Source organism: Sinohyriopsis cumingii, unplaced genomic scaffold (assembly GCF_028554795.1).
Source record: "Sinohyriopsis cumingii isolate HCF-2022 unplaced genomic scaffold, ASM2855479v2 utg001505l, whole genome shotgun sequence".
In the NCBI taxonomy this organism is placed as follows: Eukaryota; Metazoa; Mollusca; class Bivalvia; order Unionida; family Unionidae; genus Sinohyriopsis; species Sinohyriopsis cumingii.
The window spans coordinates 757,010-776,637 of record NW_028316006.1 but is presented as its reverse complement, the minus strand read 5'-3'; the positions used below and the strand labels follow the sequence as shown (position 1 = coordinate 776,637).

The 19,628-nt window shown below is 36.6% G+C and overlaps 1 protein-coding gene across 2 annotated transcripts in view; it reads left to right on the top strand.

Moving 5' to 3' along the window:
- The first annotated feature begins 4,129 nt into the window (after nucleotides 1-4,129).
- Nucleotides 4,130-19,628, top strand: part of LOC149772437 (uncharacterized) — a 170,414-nt gene continuing 154,915 nt past the window's right edge. For both annotated transcript variants that reach the window (XM_089947829.1, XM_089947828.1), the window contains exons 1-2: nucleotides 4,130-4,239; nucleotides 12,634-14,501. In XM_089947829.1, coding sequence (XP_089803955.1) covers nucleotides 12,645-14,501 — 1,857 coding nt within the window. In that variant the 5' untranslated portion in view covers nucleotides 4,130-4,239; nucleotides 12,634-12,644. The remainder of the gene's footprint in view (nucleotides 4,240-12,633; nucleotides 14,502-19,628) is intronic.

Genomic DNA, 19,628 nt, shown 5'->3' with positions numbered 1-19,628 from the left:
CATTGTATCTAAACATCTTCATTAGAATGTCTTGTAGCCGCTTTGGTGCTTGACTGAGTGGTTTCTTCAGGATGGTTTCCAGAGGTTTATGGTCGTTTTCAACAATCACTGGGCGACCATATGTGTACTGATCGAACCTCTCTAGCCCATACAATACTGCAAGCGCTTCTTTTTCTATTTGTGCCCAGTTCCTTTCAGCTGGTTTCAAAGATCTTGATGCAAACTCAAGTGGGTGTCCATCTTGCAGCAGAGCAGCTCCTAGGCCATCTTTACTACTATCAACTTGTAGTACCAAGTCCTTATTTGGATCGTAGATTGCTAACACATCTGTTTGCTTCAACAGTTGTTTCACTCTTTCAAAAGCTTCCGTGCATTGTTTTGTCCATTTCCACGGTGTGTTCTTTCTAGTCAGGTTTCTCAATGGTTCAAGAGTCTCAGACAGATTTGGCACAAATTTAGCCATATACTGTACCAATCCACAAAATCGTTTGATTTCAGTAACGTCCGTCGGAGCATTCATTTCAAGAACAGCTTTGATTTTATCGTTATCTGGCTTGATACCTTGTGGCGTGATTCTGTGTCCATGGAAAGTGATTTCAGGGCCCATATCCTTCTTTCCTTCATTCAAAACAATGTGCCTCTCTTCACAGCGTTTGTAAAGCTTTGCCAGCTTTTCATCATTGTCTTTCTGAGCTGCTATTTCATTATCACCACAACCAACGATGATAATATCATCCGCAATTGTAAATATGCCTTCAAGGTCGCTAAGAGCTTCATTCAGTTTCCGCTGAAATATTTCACTGGATACATTCAGTCCGAACGGTAGTCGAGCCCATCTGTATCTTCCAAACGGTGTTATCATAGTAGTAAGTAGACTGGATTTTTCATCAAGTCTAATATGCCAATATGTTTCTTGCACATCGAGTTTCGTGAATACTTTGGCATTATGTAATCCTGGAACTACGTCATCAAAAGTTGGAAGTCTATATCGTTCTCTCACTAACACTTTGTTCAGCGGTTGAGGATCTAAACATATCCTCCACGATCCATTGCTCTTCTTTGTAATTGCCATCTGGCTAACCCATTCAGTTGGTTCTGTAACTGGTATTAAAATGCCGCGTTCTGTCAGTAGGTCAATTTGTTCTTTCACCTCAGTTCTCACTGCCAGCGGTATGTTGCGAGCTGGCAATGCCCTGGGTTTTGCATCATCTGTGAGTCTGAGGTTCACTTCACCAAGATCTCCGAGGTGGCGTTTGACGCTTCCGATAAAATTATCCGTGTTAATTGTGACCAGTTTCAGTTCTTGAACCGCTTTCAAACCTAGCAAGCAATCTAGCTCATTTGGCACAATTACAAAAGTTACGTTATAAGTTTCATTGTTCACTGGGTTTGTCACTGTCAGAGTTGCCTCCCCTAAGGATTTCGCTGTTGACTTGTTCCACATTCTGAGATGTGACACTTTCTGTATTCTCTGAGATTTTCGGACAAATCTCTGTTGGATTGTATTTACCTGGGCCCCAGTGTCAATGTGAAATGTTACATCACAGTCATTTACAATCATTTTGGCTTTTGCCTTTGAATTGATCGAACTGTCAATGTAGTTAAGCCAGAATTCTTCTTCTGTAGCTTCTTCGGGCTTGTCATTTTGGTCAACTGTTTGCACTTTCTTGCAGCATGATTTGAAATGGTTCTTTACACCACAGTTGTTACATCTCTTTCCCCAGGCTGGACATTTTTCTTTGCTTCGTTCATGAAACAGTCCACAGAAACCGCACTTAAGTTTCGGTCTTACCAATCCAGTACCAGATACACCTGCTTGTGATCGTGGTTTCGCGTTATCAACTTTGTTCACCGAATCATGTACTTTGTCTTGTCTGATTTCTTGCACATGTCTATTTGACTGTTCAAATGCTCGGCAAGTTTGAAGACACTTGTCAAGTTCAAGTTTTTCTTCCCTCAACAACAATTCTTGGAGCTTACCACTTGTGCTGAGTACAATTTTATCTCTTATCATTCTGTCTTTTTCTTTGAAATTGCACGACTCTGCTCTTCTCCTAACTTCGGTAAGGAAATGTTCGAACGATGTAAAGTCATCATATTTCACACACCAGAACCTGTGGGTTTCAAGAACTTCATTCCTCCGTGGATTACAGTAGGCTTCAATCTGTTGCAGAACTTTGTCTGGATCGTTTTTGTCATCTTGATTTGCCCATACAAACTGGTCATAAATGTCAATTACCTTCGGTCCTGCACAGTGTAAAATGATGCTGGTTCGAACTGTCTTGTCTTTGTTTTGGGAACCACTAGCGGTCAAATATATTTCTATCTGTCGCTTCCATCTCTTGAAGTTTTCACTTATGTTTCCTTCAGTAATATCTAAAGTCCCAGGTGGCTTTAACGAGTCCGCCATGTCGAACGAATCAAATCGGGACGAATGTTCAATTAAATGTGATCTATTTTCGCGACCTGGCTTGGTCAAATTTTCGGAGTTTCTTCAACTCTGTGCGTTTATCCAGCGAAAATCAACGTTGCAGACGTTATCAGGATATGCGTTCACCGCTGCCACCACGTTGATAGCATGCTTGTATCATCATAAGTGGTGATATCTTCAAAAGAATAGCTCGTAGACGAAAACACAAGTCACGTGTTTAATCAACACACACACGAAGGTAACTCCTTCAAGACCACTACAGAATAGAGAGTAACAGTTGTCTTTCTTAGATCATATCAACAGAAACACTCCAGCCCAGTTAATCTATGTTGTTGTGTTCAACATGGGTCTGTTCTTGGACCTGTTTTCTTCATTATATACACTCAGCCGCTCTCAAGTGTCATAGATTATCATTGAGTGTCTCACCAATTGTACGCTGACGACACCGAAATATACAAATCTAGCCACCCAGCTGAAGTTGATGCTACCATCTAAGGTGTAGATAGGTGCATTTCTGATGTGAAATCATGGATAGCATGAAACAAGCTACAGATAAATGATGATAAAACAGAGGCCACTCTATCACAACACAAACACTTTTTCAGGCACATCCTTTACCTCAAACAATAAATATCAGTAACACCAACATTACATTCACACAGTAAGTACGAAATCTAGGTGTCACTCTGGACAGTACTCTCACGTTGCACCAACATGTCATGAAACTATGCAACGCTGCATATCTTGAGCTGAGACGCATCAGCTCCTTTCGCAAATATATTTCAGTTGATGCTACTAAAAAACACTTGTATGTTCATTAGTACTTTCAAGACTGGACTATTGTAACTCAATTCTGTCTGATTCATCTCAATATCTACTTCAGAAACTTTAAAAATTTGAAAACACAGCTGTTCGGATCATACTTAGAGTACCACGATCAGAGTACACCTCCCCGCTTCTCTGTACCCTACACTGGCTATCCATTCGATCCAGAATCAAACACATTTTTTTTCCGTCCGTGGTACGTTTCATTGACGGACTTCAGTCTAACATACCTATCCGACCTCACCCAAGTGTACACACCCGCAAGATACTTACGCTCCTCTTCTGACAATCGTATACTCATTATTCCCACTACGAAAACGAACTCACGTGGACAACGTTCTTTTGCATACCAGGCCCAGCAACGTGGAATGAATTGCCCACTGAACTTAGACATAAAGACACAGTGATCCCATTCAAGATTGTTCTTAAAACTCACTTATTTCTTCTGCAAGAACGAACATAAAGACCTAATAATGTTCCATACCTTAAATATTTACAGCAGGTTTTTATGTTTTCTAATTTCATGGTATTTGTTTTCTGTAATAATATCATTACATATGTGTTTTTATGTTATAGGTGTTGTCTAATGTTGTAAAGCACTTAGAGCTTCTAAAGATTAGGCGCTATACAAAGTCATTATTATTATTATTATTATTATTATTATTTCCACTGAAACCAGCCAACACATTTTTTTTGCTACCCTTTGAAAACACCTTAGTGTTAGCACTTATCATTCTTATGTAAAGATTCGATTTGATGGATATTTGAGTAGATTCTTCAGCGGCCTTAATTTTCGATGAAGATACACCGTCTTTGGTAATTTTACGTTACGTTTTAACAACACTGAACCGGAATTCAATATTGTTGGAACCTCTAAATTTCAATATGGCGGGCGTTCTAACACTTGTGCTCGATTGGTCGTTGCTTTGTTGAAATATTGGGCAAATGACGGACAGCATTGTTTATTGTTTATCGTATAGCAGGTAATATAGTATTTTAAGTATGCATAACGTTTGAAGTTTACATTTTAATCGTTTAGGACGTCGACAATCGGGTATGGAAACCGAAAGTAGACAATGCGACTGTTGCCATTGGCACATGGCAAAATCCGGTAATGGTCGCACGATTCACTGAGATTCAACCCAAACTCTGCCACAATCCTGCCAAAATTCACCACAAACTTGGTGTATATCAAATGAAACATACCATAAACCACAAGAAAATGGTTTCATTTATTAAAGGAAGTAACTCGGGCATGCACAATTTAGAAACATGAAAATCGGTACCTTGACATGATTTATGAAAACGAGAATTAAAATAAAACGTCAAGAAGAAATACAATATATCGTTATAGCCTGTAGCTACAACCAGTTGCTAATAAAGACAAGAACAGATACAGTAAAAATATTTTTTATTGACGTGTATATGTTATTGTCGCCATTGATGTGTATGGCACTGATGATCCATTATTTACTTCACAAATTGGCCATTTTCACCTGGAACATATTGGCTGGGTCAGTTTTAACTTAATAACCCACACTGACAATGAATCCAGTAAGATTTGTCCACTTGGTTTCATTTCCATCCAATGTAAATATTAAACATGGCATGATTTGTTGTCTGTATAAAAATTAAAATAGTACTCGTTCCAGTGTTTTCTTGGATTTTGGGTATGCTTCGTTTGATTCTCATCCTGTTTGTGGTGGATTTGGGCAGGTTTTGGGTGAATTGTGCAGCCCATCTGGGAACAAAGAATAAATAACCAGTTGTAATGATCATTATGACTTGGTTATTAATTCAGAATTTCATTGACTTTCCATTATCAATTACAGTGTTTACAGATACGTTTTAATGGTATGTTACCTCCACCTGGGCACCACATACTGAAGAAAAAGACAAATTAAAATGGTTCTGCTTTGGACATTATTTTGCACACTCAAGAGGATTTGCATCAGTACCTCCATAAAACCGGTCACTGCACTATCAATAATTATTCTTGATTCCGAGAAATACTGATTATTTTTTTTAAGAACAAAATAAGAAATATTAATTCAGAAACAGTTTATGTCTGCACCCTTTAAAAGTTCCTCACATGACCAAAAATAATTAATTGTAACAAGCGCTGTGATAAAATGGCGCCCTGTTATGCTGGTTGGTTTTATTTTAACCCTTAAAGTGCTAGTCACGACATTAATCACACTGTCTGTCGATGTCTCGTAGTGCTCGTTGTGACTTAAGTCGTTTTTCAGGTAAGCAACAATATACGCATCCTATTACTTCAACTAGCCATGACTGCTTGTAAAACTATATTTCATTGATTTATATAGGCCCGGAACAAGCATTCCGTTGTATTTTACTATGCATTTCGCGAAGAAGTTTTACAAATACTCGCTTTGAGCATGTGGTACCTGGAAAAAATTAAAAGGCTGACGCTGAATATGATGGTGATTTCTTGCACAAATACTGGCTTCTGATAGTGATAATGACAATGATTTTGAAGGATTTGAGGAGAATGAAATTATTTGAGCTGGCGAAGTGTTGATGGAAATACCCATGAGTGATTTTGAGCCAGGAATTGACGTGGAACTAGAGTTTGATGTACATGCTGGCTGGATGAGAGAAGATGACATGCCTGTCCCACCTGTCACTGGTAATTCCAAATTAAATGTCGAGATGGCAAATACTGAACCTATGGACTATTTAAGACTATTTTTGATGACGCGTTATTGCATATGATAGTAGATCAAACAAATTGTTATGCAGATCAGAGAGTTCATAAAGCAGACTTGAAAGAGAACAGTCGCATGAAGAAATGGCAGCCTGTCACACCTGAGCAGCTAAAACTCTTTTTTGCATTGATTATAGTGATGGGTTTGGTACATATATCTGCTCTCGATTCCTACTGGGCTACTGATGATGTGATATCAACCCCATACTTCAGCAAAAAAATGAGTATGGGATAGATTTCTAGATATTCTTAGCAATTTACACCTGGCAGACAACGAGAACAATTAAGATGACCGTTTACACAAGATCCGCCCAATGATTGAAAAAAATTAAGCATTTGTTGAGGTTTATTCATCAGATATGAACCTCAGTTTTGATATTAGAATAAATAACAAGTGAAAATTTTTCATGAGCATTTGTTACTGTCTATGGAGGTTTAAACTTGCCTCTTACATTCATGGAGTGGATGTTTACAAAACTGTTACCTTTTCTTTACCTGTGATTTTCACAATTTAGATATAACATTGTGACAGACATAACATGTACATGGTTGATCTACTAAAGAATATAATATTTCTTAGGTATATTTGAACTTTTCCATTAAAAAACACAAAAATACAGATGAAATATTATTTTAACTTGTCATTTTACATGTATTTGCACCTGTACATGCAAATATGTTAAACTTACACATGTGCCTTGATGCTAATCTTAAAGTTTAGACATCCACCATCATTTTTCATATAGGGTTTGTGTATCCATTGTGTATATTTATTGAAATACATGCAATTAAAAAACTGTGTAGTTTTCTTCTGTTTTCTTTCAAACAATTCAGCACTGAGGGATCTTGTACTACAAAACAATATAGCACTTTAAGTGTTAACAACCCTGTTGACACACTAGCTATTCAGGGCTCTCACTGACCCAAGCTTTAGGTCAAATATGCATGAAGTTCTCAAAGGATGCACCCATTTTCCCAGTAATGAGTCTGACTGATTAGGTGTGAAATGATAGATTGATATATCGATGTATTAATAATTTTTCTTTATCGATACAATAGGTGAATAATTGATACAAAATGTTACTCACCTTATAATTTTTTTAAAAAATCCTCAGCAGTCATAAATAATTGTTAGTCATTTGCCTTTTTATTGTTTAAATTGATGACTCATTAGAGACAGCCATAGCAGGCACATGTATTCATTGATGTCAGTAATGAAGAAAAACTATTGACAACACTCACTTGCCTTCCACAAATTAGCAGACACAGGGTGACTAACATGGTTTGAATTCCGTGCTTATTAATCTATCCCATCAGTATGCTCAGCCACTGATAAAACATATCAACATCAAGAGATGAAAAGACCATCAAGTTGATATGTGTATCTATAATTTATCATATTGCAAGCTGTATATTGGGAATCATATCTGTATGTGGCAGAGGTGTATTGTTTCACCTCTGCCTGTGATGTACCTCAATTTCCCCATGAATACAACTTCATTTGAAATTTTGGTCAACCTGCCAAACAGCTACAGGCTATACTTGATAAAACATGCATGAAACCTGTATCACTTATTAATTATCATTGTAATTATCTTGTGAAAAGGACTGTCCTTCTGAAGACTACTCTAACAAACTTCAAAGAAACTGATTTTGTATGTAAGCACTTGAAATTGTCTGGCAAATAAAAGGTGCCCTTATATTTTAATGATATTTAAATTACTTTGATGACACTGTGTATATAGATGATGAAAGTAATCAAAACTGTCTCAGTTTGATTTTGGCAATACCATAATAATAGTAACTGCTATTTATGTACATGTGATTTACATTAGGGCACTATAAGATAAGTAGACACTTTTAACAAGTGCAAGAAAGTACCTTGATTCATTAAATTAAGTCAACAAAATCTGTTCAGATTTTTTTCTTCAGGAAATGAACTTGTCATGAAAATAACACTAGTGCCAACAAAAGACACCTCCATCCCCCAAGTTCTGTTTGGTGATGTAGGAGTATCAGTACCTAAAGCTTGTGTGAATTCATCTTGACAACAGTTCACATCTGCAGTCTCAATCTGTTTAGGTACTGTACAAGTACCAATAAATAAATTTCATCTTTGCTATAGAGCCCATAGTACATCTACCTTTATTCCTTTGGACCAGTTGTTTTTGATGTCAGTGGAGATGTTGTTTTACATGCAGAAAAAATTATACAGCATTCTAAATGATCATTCTTGGAGTTAAAAACTAATGATTGATGATTTTATTGTTCAGGTTTATCTTTTTGTTGTTATTTGTATTGTAGTAGTAAAGAGTTTATATGTATGTTTTCACTGAACATTCTATTTACTGAAAAATATTTTCTTTTTAATATCATTTTATCATGGCATTTTTGTATGATTTTATATTGGCTAAGAATTTAATCCTTATATGTATTAAAATAATGATCATGTGTGTTTTCATCTTCCTTTCTGTCCATTTTAAAGTTAGTGACTCTTGGGGCTATGCAAGGGACTTTCAGAAATAGGCTGAGTTCCATGAGTGAGAGTCCAGGACTCCATACCTGTCAACTCTCACACCGGGAGAAAAAGAAATCTAGATTTTTTGGGTTTCATGCATACCTCCTGATTTAATAATTTCTCCCAAGTCTTTGCAGGGAACTCCCAATTATTACATTATGCCTGTAGATTTTCATTTCTCTGAAAAAATTCTTCATAAATAGATATATTGTATGAATCCTCAAAAGCCATGTTCTATTTTATCACCTGTGAATATTGTTGTGACGAAATAATTAATATCACGCTACAAAGTTTTTTTTCTTCTTCTTCAGTAAATAGTGTTAAGTTTCAACATCAGTCACATATATTTTATAAAAAATTTACCCCTATTACCCCTACAACAATACTGTAGTTAAAAAATAAACCACAACAATAAAACTGTTATCAGTTAGTTTCAATCCAATGAATAATCACTGAATAATATTATTTTTCTCTACAAGCAAAATGGCATCTCCATTCCCACCAATTAAAGTTACACCAGTAAACACCTGGCATTCCTATAGATAAACTTAATCACCATGATTAAATTAAAAGAAGAAATTAAAAAATATACTGCGCAGTAAATGTTCCCCAAAAGAACTAATATAAAATAAATATTTTATCTAGTAAACAGTGCTACATGCCTTACGAGTTGACCCTAAGGAAATAAGGTGAGATAAAAAATGTGGGAATGACAGTTGTATAGTAATTTGTGATTGCAGATTTCAGCTGTAAATTGAAGATATAGGCATCATAAATTACAAACAAAATAGGAAGACTGTTCCAGTGGATTTGTGCTCAGAGCGTGTTCGAACCCCAGCCAAGTCATACCAAAGACTTAATAAAAATGGTCCTAACAGCTGCCTCACTAGGTGCTCAACATTAAGAGGTTAATGTTAGGGCTGGTCGGCCTGGTGTCAGGATAATGTGTATGGGTGGGACATCATGCTACATGTGTGTGGCATGGCACCTCAGTGCTAGACATCACCATAAACTACCACACTGCAGACGTCATAGCGATATGACTGAAAAATTGTTAAAGCTACATTTAAAATCCAAATAACACACATATACACACACACACACACACACACGCACCCTACTTGGCTTTTGAAAAGTTGACAGGTATGCCAGGACTCCTTTATCCTGAAATTTGTATAATAGACATGCATGGCTTGCTAGAAAATTGATACAGATATTTGTTTAATTTAAAACTTTCCTAATGAGCTTGGCGCATGTTTCTGTTAAGATAGTCCAATAGTTGTCCCATGTTTCTGTTAAGATAGTCCAATAGTTGGCCCATGTTTCTGTTAAGATAGTCCAATAGTTGTCCCAAGTTTCTGTTAGGATAGTCCAATAGTTGGCCCATGTTTCTGTTAAGATAGTTCAATAGTAAAAAGAATAATACGATATGTAAAACTAGAAAACAATTTCAGAGTCATTATCACTGTATTTGAAATTGTAGCAGTATGATTCTAATTCAATACCTTTATTTTTGTTTCCAAAAATTGCAGATTTAACTTAACATAGCTTGTGTTTATATCCAGACATTGTCTGAGACAAGTTGAATGATCTTTTGTCCTTGATGTCGTATTTGAGGTCAAAGGGCATGGTAAAGAATTTTATGCTGCACATACAGGTATCGTGTTAGCATGTTAAGTGAAAATTAAGAAAATAGTTTTGTTGCTTAATTAGGTAGTTTGGAGTTTCTCCAGGTCACAGTCATGTCAAGTTAATTAAGAAAATAATGGATTTTGCACAGAAAGTTTGGTTCAGGACCACACACTAAAGCTGTACCAATGTCACTTTTTACCGATTATGCAGATACTACATGTAGCCGATTATTAAAATTGCCGATACCGATTATGAGACCGATTATTTCAAGAAACCGCCTGTTCTACAGCTAGTGAAAGCACTTGGATTTGATTGACAAGTAAACCATGCCCTATTTTTGTTATAACTAACAATGCCTAAAATGGGTGCAGATTAATGTTAACAGTTCAAATGTGGTCTCAAGCTACCATACATGTGATAACTATTTCCCACATTTTATATCCCACCTTATTTCTTATTGTTAACTCATATGCAAATAAAACTATTTATTCGGAATTAGTATTTGGGGGGCACATATGCTCTGTGATGTGTTTCTTCGTTCCTTCTTTTAATTTAATGATGGTAATCAATGCTTATATATATGGTACAGTAATGCCAGGTCAAGCTGACATGTGTAAGTTTCATTGGTGGGGATGGAGATCATAATTTGCTTGTTGAGAAAAAATCTACAGCATTCAGTGATTATTCCTGGGATTTAGGAAGCAATTCGCTAACAAGCAAAGCATGTAAAGTGCAGGAAAAATAAATTTCTGAACTCCTGGTTGATGGAGATGTACTTTATGAAGTTAGCCATAAGGTGGGGGGGGGGGGCATTTAATTCCAGAATGCGTGAAATTGTCTGTAGCATTATACGTCACTTATCTTACATTGCAAAGTACGATCATAGGGTTTTACTATTAAAATGTCATTATCTAAATAAAGTTCCTTACAAAACTATTATTTGGAAAATAACATGCATAATATAGATTTGCTTAATACCTGATGTTTCAATTAAAAAAAGAGAGACTGTTGGAAAGTAGACATTTTACATTTGATAATGCATTTATTTCAGGTGACAACAGCTAGACCTATGCACTATTGGTGATGCGCAATGCAAAGACCATGGAAGTAGTGCAAAACAGTCATGTAATGATTTATTTTGTAATATTATGGCTGTATTGCTTGTTGTCACTAAAGTAATAACTATCCCATCTTTTTAAATTTTCATTGCCTATTACATGAATAGTTTTGGAAAAATATTCACTACTTATTCTGGCGACATTTTTTGAAAGCCAGGGCCATCCCTGTAAAGTGTATGCTGTAAGTTCAACAGCCACATGAGGCCTCATTGGCTGGTTGGCTGCTGTGATTGGGATGAGTGCATGCATGGTATTGATAATTTGTTGTGAGCAGACAATCAGCGGTAGTTTACAGCAAGCGTGTTAAAAAGTATTTACTTTTAAGAATATACTATCTTTCAATTAACCCCCAAATCAAATGTTTATTCCTTAATTTCCACTATTTAATTCAGATTTAAAATTCAAGCATGTCAAGATGAATGTTATGATTTAATTTATATTTTGGAAATTTGTTTACATTGGCACCGATTATTTCTGCCGATACCGATTATACTGATTGTTCCAATAATCGGCCCAATTATGAGTATGACCGATTAATCGGTACAGCTTTACCACACACCTTGACATTGAGCCCCTTTGGTCAATAATCACCATGCCCTGCTGGTGTCTACATAGAGAACTATTAAACACTGTGCAGGTATAGTTTGTGCCATTCATGCCATTCTTATTTATGGATTGCTCTGAAGCTAATTACATATTATGGTCGTCATCTAAAATTGTTCATATTGACCAATATTTTTATTTCCATGATTTTAGTATGAGTTATTGCCCTTTCTGACTTGTGGCTAGATAGTGTTATTTTAACAAAATTGTGTGAGTGCAGCTATTCATGCAGTTTTTAATGGATTGCTGTGAAACTAAACTACATAGTTGTTGTTGTTGTTGTAGGGTTTAATGCCATTTTTCAGCACACGATAGGCTATACATGGCGGCCAGTATTAATGGTGGAGGAAGAACCTGGGAAAGCCCCGGAAAGAACCACCGACCCACAAGAAGCTACTGGCAAGCTTTCTCACATATCCACATTGGCTGAATCCGAGACTCAAACCGACGCAGACAGAGGTGAGAAAACTTCATAGTACAGTGTTGTTCAGAAGATATGAATGTTGACTAGTCATTATATTTGAACTAAGCTTTGAAGACTCTCACACTTTTTTTAAAAAAATACTTTACATTCTCTACTGTATATTGTATAGGTTGATAACAGAAGAGGCAGGGGTATATTTATGTAAGCAAGTTGCTTACTCATTTCGCATTTTTCTGTCTTTTCTTTAACTACAATCATAAATGGTTTCTTTTACTATAATGTTTTGTCATAAGAGTTATTATAGAAAATATTGTGTGGGTTTTTAAACATGAGCTACATTTCTCTGTTTTCCAGAACATAGCAAGATGAGTCAGAGTACCCAGAAGACCATGGCAAGGGAGGTGCGACGTGAGGGATTACGAAAGGATATCCTAGACTGCTTAAAGAGTCATCCTCAGGGCCTTAGCATGTCAGCTTTATGGGATGGAATGTCAAAGAGAGGTCATCAGATTAATAAGAAACTTTATGGTGTAAAAAAAATGGCAGACCTGTTTGAGATTTGGAAAGATTCTAACATAGAAATTGAGATGTCTTTTGGTAAAGGAATGACAATTCACTATAGACCAAATTATGAAAAGTTGAAAAATGAACAGGTACAAGGCACAGAGCAGTCTTCATGTGGTGCGAACCTCTCATTATCTGATGATTCCAGTAATACAGTAGGACCAAGCCAGTCAAGTATTGAAATAGAGGAAGACACTGCTATCAGGGCAGGCACATCTATTGATTCAGTCTTTCCATCTGAACTCCGTAAAACAGAACCATTGCCGCTCATAATAGATGACTCTGATGATTCTGATGTTGGTGGAAAAGTTGGCAGTGGTGAAGATTTGATACCTTTTCCTTCAAGTAAAAACCAGAATATTTCATGGCCCAAAGACCTTCCTGTTGAGATATTCAGAGCTAATATAGTTGACATCTTGAAAAGTCATCCCAATGGTATTAGGCAGGGGCAGCTTGTAGACAAGTATCTTGAAAAGCATGGCTATAGAATAGTAGCAAATAACTTTAGGTTGGGTAAGCTGAAAAATTTGTGGGGATTCCTATCAGATATTGTCTTTAAGAAAAGAGACAGTCAGCGTATGTTCTTGAATCCCTCCTATATCAGATCAAAAGAGAAGGGTTTGGTATGGGGTACTCCTGCATCGCAGTCATCTCCAGCAGACATAAATCAAAGTTGCACACCAAAAGCCATCCCTCGCGAGGATTTCATTTCACTGAGTGCAGATGACAGTGTTATTGACCTGACTTCAGATGGACCTAGCATACCTCAGATGGGAAATACTCCAGGTGGATTCCATAAAGGTCAGAGGACAAGTGGGGCTTCATTGTTGGGAATACCGGGTAGCTCAGGTGGCCAATTTGGCCAAACACCATTTCAGGCACATGGCCCTTTCGGTCAAGCACCATTTCAACCACATGGAAGTTACACGATGAGAAGTCAGGGACTTCAAAATTCAAATACACCTTGGGATGCCATGTTAAATAGCTTTGCAAGAGAGTGTGTTTTTAACTACCCACCAGTGCAAGTAAAACCAATCAGTATGATAGAATTTGAAAGAAAGGAGATTACTGTTGTGCCTGTTTTTTATCCACGACGAGGATACCCATTTAAGGAGGATGTAGAAAGAGTTTGCAAAGAATGTATAGACATTCTTGCAGAGGCAAATGAATTTGTTTCTTCTGAAAGAATTGAAAAACTTCTGCTCCAGAGATATCAAGTTAGGAGTATAGATCAGCTTGGCATACGTCACATAGATCAGCTTCAGTGTGTCTATGAACATAACAGAACAATTTGCAAAGTTAATGCATTTGTCTTTGCTTTTATAAAAACAAATGCTGTTTGTACATTGTATGAATTTGCTGAATCCTTGCGTGAATTTGTGCCTAGTCGAGAAAATTTCTTGACACTCAAGCTTGGACCTATTCAGAGATTCCCAGTTGTTTATCAGCAATTCAAATTTCCACCGGACAGGGCAGAAATTCCAGAGATTACCAGTGGAGACTTGATTGAACATTTTCGAGCATACCTATCCAAGACCCAGAAATGGTGTGCTAATCTGGTGATGGAAGACTTCATGAAATATCTTGTGGAACAGTACAAGGCCCAAAATCCATATGACCTTGGCGTTAGAATTCGAAGTCTTCCTTTATTAGCTCAGGTATATATCATTCAAATACTGTACATTATATGATCATAGTACATGTACTTTAATGTGTTCCAACTGGAAAAATATAGATGGGTGTCCTGTCTGGTTCCTACATTACCTCTTCTGCCCCCAATGTTTCTGTCTGATTCTTTCCATGTGCTCATCTGCATTCTTGAATTGCAAAATTATTGACTTGATAAACCCTGTCAGTTTGGACCTATTAGGTAAATTGGTTGTTTTTAAAAAACTTAACTCACTTGCTTAACACATTAACCCCTGGAGCTTTTTTTCATTTTTGCCTGAAAATCGAGTAGGAAACACATTTTGAAAGCTATTTCTGAATAGACTCGAAAACACCAAATTCCCGGTCATCTTTCAATAACATACTGCCTAGTTGTGTTAGAAACATTGTTTTTCATTGGCTATTTGACTCGTGCATGAGCAGAAGGGTAAAAGTTGGAGTTCTTTTTTTGCTAAACGGAGCCATTATTTTTGTATGGAGACCACTTTTTATTCCAAATGCCCATCTTATCCTACTTTTTGCAAAGGCTCATCTGTCAGTTTGCCTTAGATTTGAGACCAAAAAGTCTAAAATCTGAACACAAAATCTTATTCCAACCATGGGCGAATTTTGGGTTAAAAAAAGGTTGGGTCCAAAAATGAGTTTTTTATCTGTATTTTGTAGTGCAACTAGATAATCCAGATTATTTGGTATCATTGTAGAGCTACATCTGTCAACCTTTCTATAATACCACCCACTTTAGTGTATCATGCATGACCATGACGCTAAAGAGCTCGGCAGTAGGCTACTACCTCCTGCCCCGTTAAGTCGTCGCTAGGGGTTAATGTGTTAATGGTTGCAAATCACATTCTACTCTGATTAAACACCAGGTGGCAGGTGCATGTTCTTATGTGAGCTTAATTTTAAAATCAAATGGCATTATCACAAGAAGCCCATTAAAGTTCACTGACCCAAAAATGGCTTGGATTCTTTCATCCATATTTGGCATACGTGTCAAAGACCAAATATACCAGCCATGAGCAAGTTTTTTTTTACTTTTAATTATAACACAACTGCAATGCAGCTATACATTTTACCATTTCATAATGGTTGCTGGAGTGATTTGCACCTATGCTGCTAAAATATAGAGTGAAAAACAGATTTTCCAAGCTTAAAAATCATATATGGTGTAAAGCTCAGTCATTCAGTAACGTTCTAAAAGCACTTTTATTTTCATTTAATTTTGTTACAAAATCAGTACTTTTGTTATTTGTCACTACCAGCAATTATGCATGGTCTTATGGCCAGCCTTATTTTAATGTGGGATGAAGAATTAAGAAGAGGTAATGTATATACCTGGTAAGTAACAAATGAAATGTTGTATCGATAATATAAAGGAAAGATAGAACTATGGCCATTGATGCTACATATAACTGCTGCAAGCTTGGAGATAAAAATAAACCCATCATGGATAAGAACCACAACTCTTACACCATAAATGCCTTTTTTTTGGAAAGACCTGGTATATTGTAATTTTGATGGTAAATGTTGTGAGTAAAGAATACTTCCTCAATAAAGTTAATGTCAATTTTGATACTATACAACTTATGCTATTTAGTCAGCATTAAAAAGGGCACTGCACCCACATATATTATTATCTTCAAGGAGTATTCACACTGGACTTCTAGATCTATTTCATTTTTTTGTACTTGAGTAAATTGTCATTTTTTTTACAGGTAGGTGCCCCCACCCCCTTTGCACACATCTGAAAGGATCAACATTTATAAAAAGAACATGGTTAGAGGGGTGTTTACAGTACAGTACACAAAATAGTTGCATTGGGTGGAGACTTTCTATTTTTGCCTAGGTCTGTTACTTCAGCTACATTATACAGGCGGTACTGGAGGAAGACTGCTTTATCATGCATATCAAAGTACGTAATACCATATCAACAAATGACAGGGCAAAATATGTAGAAATCTACTAACAGAGCACATACTTCATAGCAATATTTAATGGTAAAAAATATTTAAGCAGAAAATTAAGTCATTTCCCCCAAAAATGTAAAAAAAAAAATGGAGTGGGAATGGGGCACTCTGAAAGGAAGTTGTAACTTTTTCACATATTATAATTTTAATTAAAATTTAATTAGAGCTATGTCATTGTCTTTGTTCTCTGACTTATTAATTTGTACTGCTGTTTGCAAGTCTATTCACTTTTATCATTTAATGATAATGTGTACAAAATAATCAGTCCTTAAAGATAATGTATACAAAGTAATCAGTCCGTTTAAATGATTAGGTGTAGAAAAGAATCAGTCCATTTAATGATTAGGTGTAGAGAGGAATCAGTCCATTTAATGATTAGGTGTAGAAAGGAATCAGTCCATTTAATGATTAGGTGTAGAAAGGAATCAGTCCATTTAATGATTAGGTGTAGAAAGGAATCAGTCTATTTAATGATTAGGTGTAAAAAGGAATCAGTCCATTTAATGATTAGGTGTAGAAAGAAATCAGTCCATTTAATGATAATATGTACAAAGTAATCAGTCCATTTAATGATAATGTACCAAAAGTAGTCAGTTTATTTAATGATTAGGTTTAGGAAGTAATCAGTCCATTTATGATAATTTGTACAAAAGTCATAAGACCATTTAATGATAATATTTACAAAGTAATCGTAAAAAATAAAAAATTTTATTTTTGGTTGGTTGACCATCTCTGATTTTCATTGCTGACCCCAGCACTGTTTCTCCCGGGAAATAAAAAAATTGATTTTTTTCTTCCTGAAATCGATTTGTGCTGTTTATTATCTTGATCTTTAATTTAAAAAACAGAAAACAAAATTGCTTGTCTGTCCTCATTGTTTTGTATTTTCATTTTCTCTGGTAATTATTGCATCTTAATTCTTATTATCTCAGCAGTAAGTGCAAGGCATGACTGATGTCCCCTGTGTATGCTATTAATCTGCACTCTCTGATTAAAACTATTATCAGCAATTGGCAGGATTAAGAGTGGATGGGAGAGAAAGCCACATTGGTGGAAGATAACCACCCCCATCTGTATAAATTGTGTGGTGTGCCATTTGAACCATTCTTGTGATGTTTGCTCTGACTGGTCTGCAGAGTGATTGGTGACTGTCAAGGCCATAATAATCCATGTCAGTGAGAGAACCAAGAAATTGAGTCTTGGCTTGACCAATGTGTGTATATGAGAAAGCTTGCCAGTAGCTTCCCATGGGTCAGTGGTTCTTCCTCCACCAAATATACTAGTCACCATTTATTGTGTGCTGAAAAATGACCTTAAACCCAACAAAACCAAACCAAGCTAGTAAATCTCATATATGGCTCATATGCTCATCAGGACAGCTCAGCAAATGCAATAGCTGTGATTGTCAGCCTCCAGCTCACATGAAGAAACATATTCTATCCATGTTTGTGCTGATACAAGACCATCATAAGGTCATTATCAGTCCACAACCACTATCTTCAGTCCTCCAATTCTTCAGCCACACAGAGGAGTCAGGAAGCAGGCACCCAAGGAGGAAAACTCAATGCAGGATCAGCATTCGAGAGCTAATGTCTCATTTGCTAAGAGAGACCAGAAAAAGTAGAAGGCTTCTACCACCCTCAGTTAATCAGACAGCAACCCGCCTTGAAGCCTTTTTCATTGATGTTGTTTTGTACTTTTTTTAATCTATATAATGCTGCAGAAGCAGAAGCTAAGTGCCATTTCCAAGCACATGCTAAGGCAGCCAACACTGAGCAAGCCAAGGCAGGTACTGAATCTGCAACTTATTGATTATACATTTGACACTCTACCAATTAAGCTACCATGACTTCCAGTTTGGGGGGCCCTGAGTGGCCGAGTGGTCTAAAGCGCTCACCGTTCTGGATCACTGCCATCTCACCTCTGTCTGCGTGGGTTTGAGAACAAGGCTCGGCAAGCGTGGGTACGTGGGAAAGCCTGCCAGTAGCTTCTCGTGGGCTGGTGGTTCTTCCCTGGGTTTTCCAGGGTTCTTCCTCCACCAGTTATACTGGCCACCATGTATAGCCCATCTTGTGCTGAAAAATGGCGTTAAACCGTAGAACAACAACATCAACAACTTCCAGTTTGAATTCCAGCAGCCTCTCAGAAGAAAATAGTTTTGGGGTTTGTTCTACCCTTCTCTGACATTCCATTTGGAGGAAAACTTCAACACTTTGCCATAGACTAAGGGTGACTTTCTCCTGCAGTTTTTGAAAATCATCTTGGAGGCCTTGAGATCATGTTTATTGACCCTAGAGGTAAAAAAAAATCCATTGACCATTAACCTGGGACAAGCCCAGTTGGGAAACCCAGAAAAAATTATTAACAAATAATTTATTAAAAATGTTAATGAAATTTTATATTTTTCCTAGCTACAGATATTTGATCATTAAATTGTGCCTGTGGGTACCTTTAGTAGGGTGACCAAATTACCTCCATTTAATTATGTAGTCGAGTGTTGAGTCATTTTTACCATTAAGAAACCATACAGAATATATTTTTCTAGCTACAAATTTTTGATCGTTAAATTGTCCTTGGTGGGTACTTTAGCAGGGTGCCGAAAATTATCTCCATATAATTATGTAGTTGAGTGTTGGGTGATTTTTACAGGTAGGAAGCCACAATAATATTCTTGTGTCAGTTTCTCATTATCTGATTAAATAATCAGTATAGTCTTGCTACTAGCCATTTAGGGGTGAAACTAGTAGATGCTCCTCTTTTGTCAAAACACAATTGTATAGCTTCAGTATCAATCATCTTTGACTTGACACACTGAGTACATGTGATAGTAGTATGCTTTCGCATTTGTTAGTTACTGTGAAAGAAATGTGCACTAGCCGTAGAGCATATGACAGTTGTTTCTGTTGGTTGACTTAACAAAAGAAATGTGGCAAGAATAAAGAATCAAACCATTCACAATTGTTGTTGCATACTATTTGGGCTTCCAGGGTGATGACTTTACAGAAATCCTCCATAGAATGTTTATTGAACAGTTTAGACTTAGGAATAATAATATTGGGTTAAAGATAATGTGGACCTTAATCTCAGTTCTGATGCGTTGGTACGTGAGAAAGCCTGCCAGTAGCTTCTCGTGGGTCGGTGGTTCTTCCC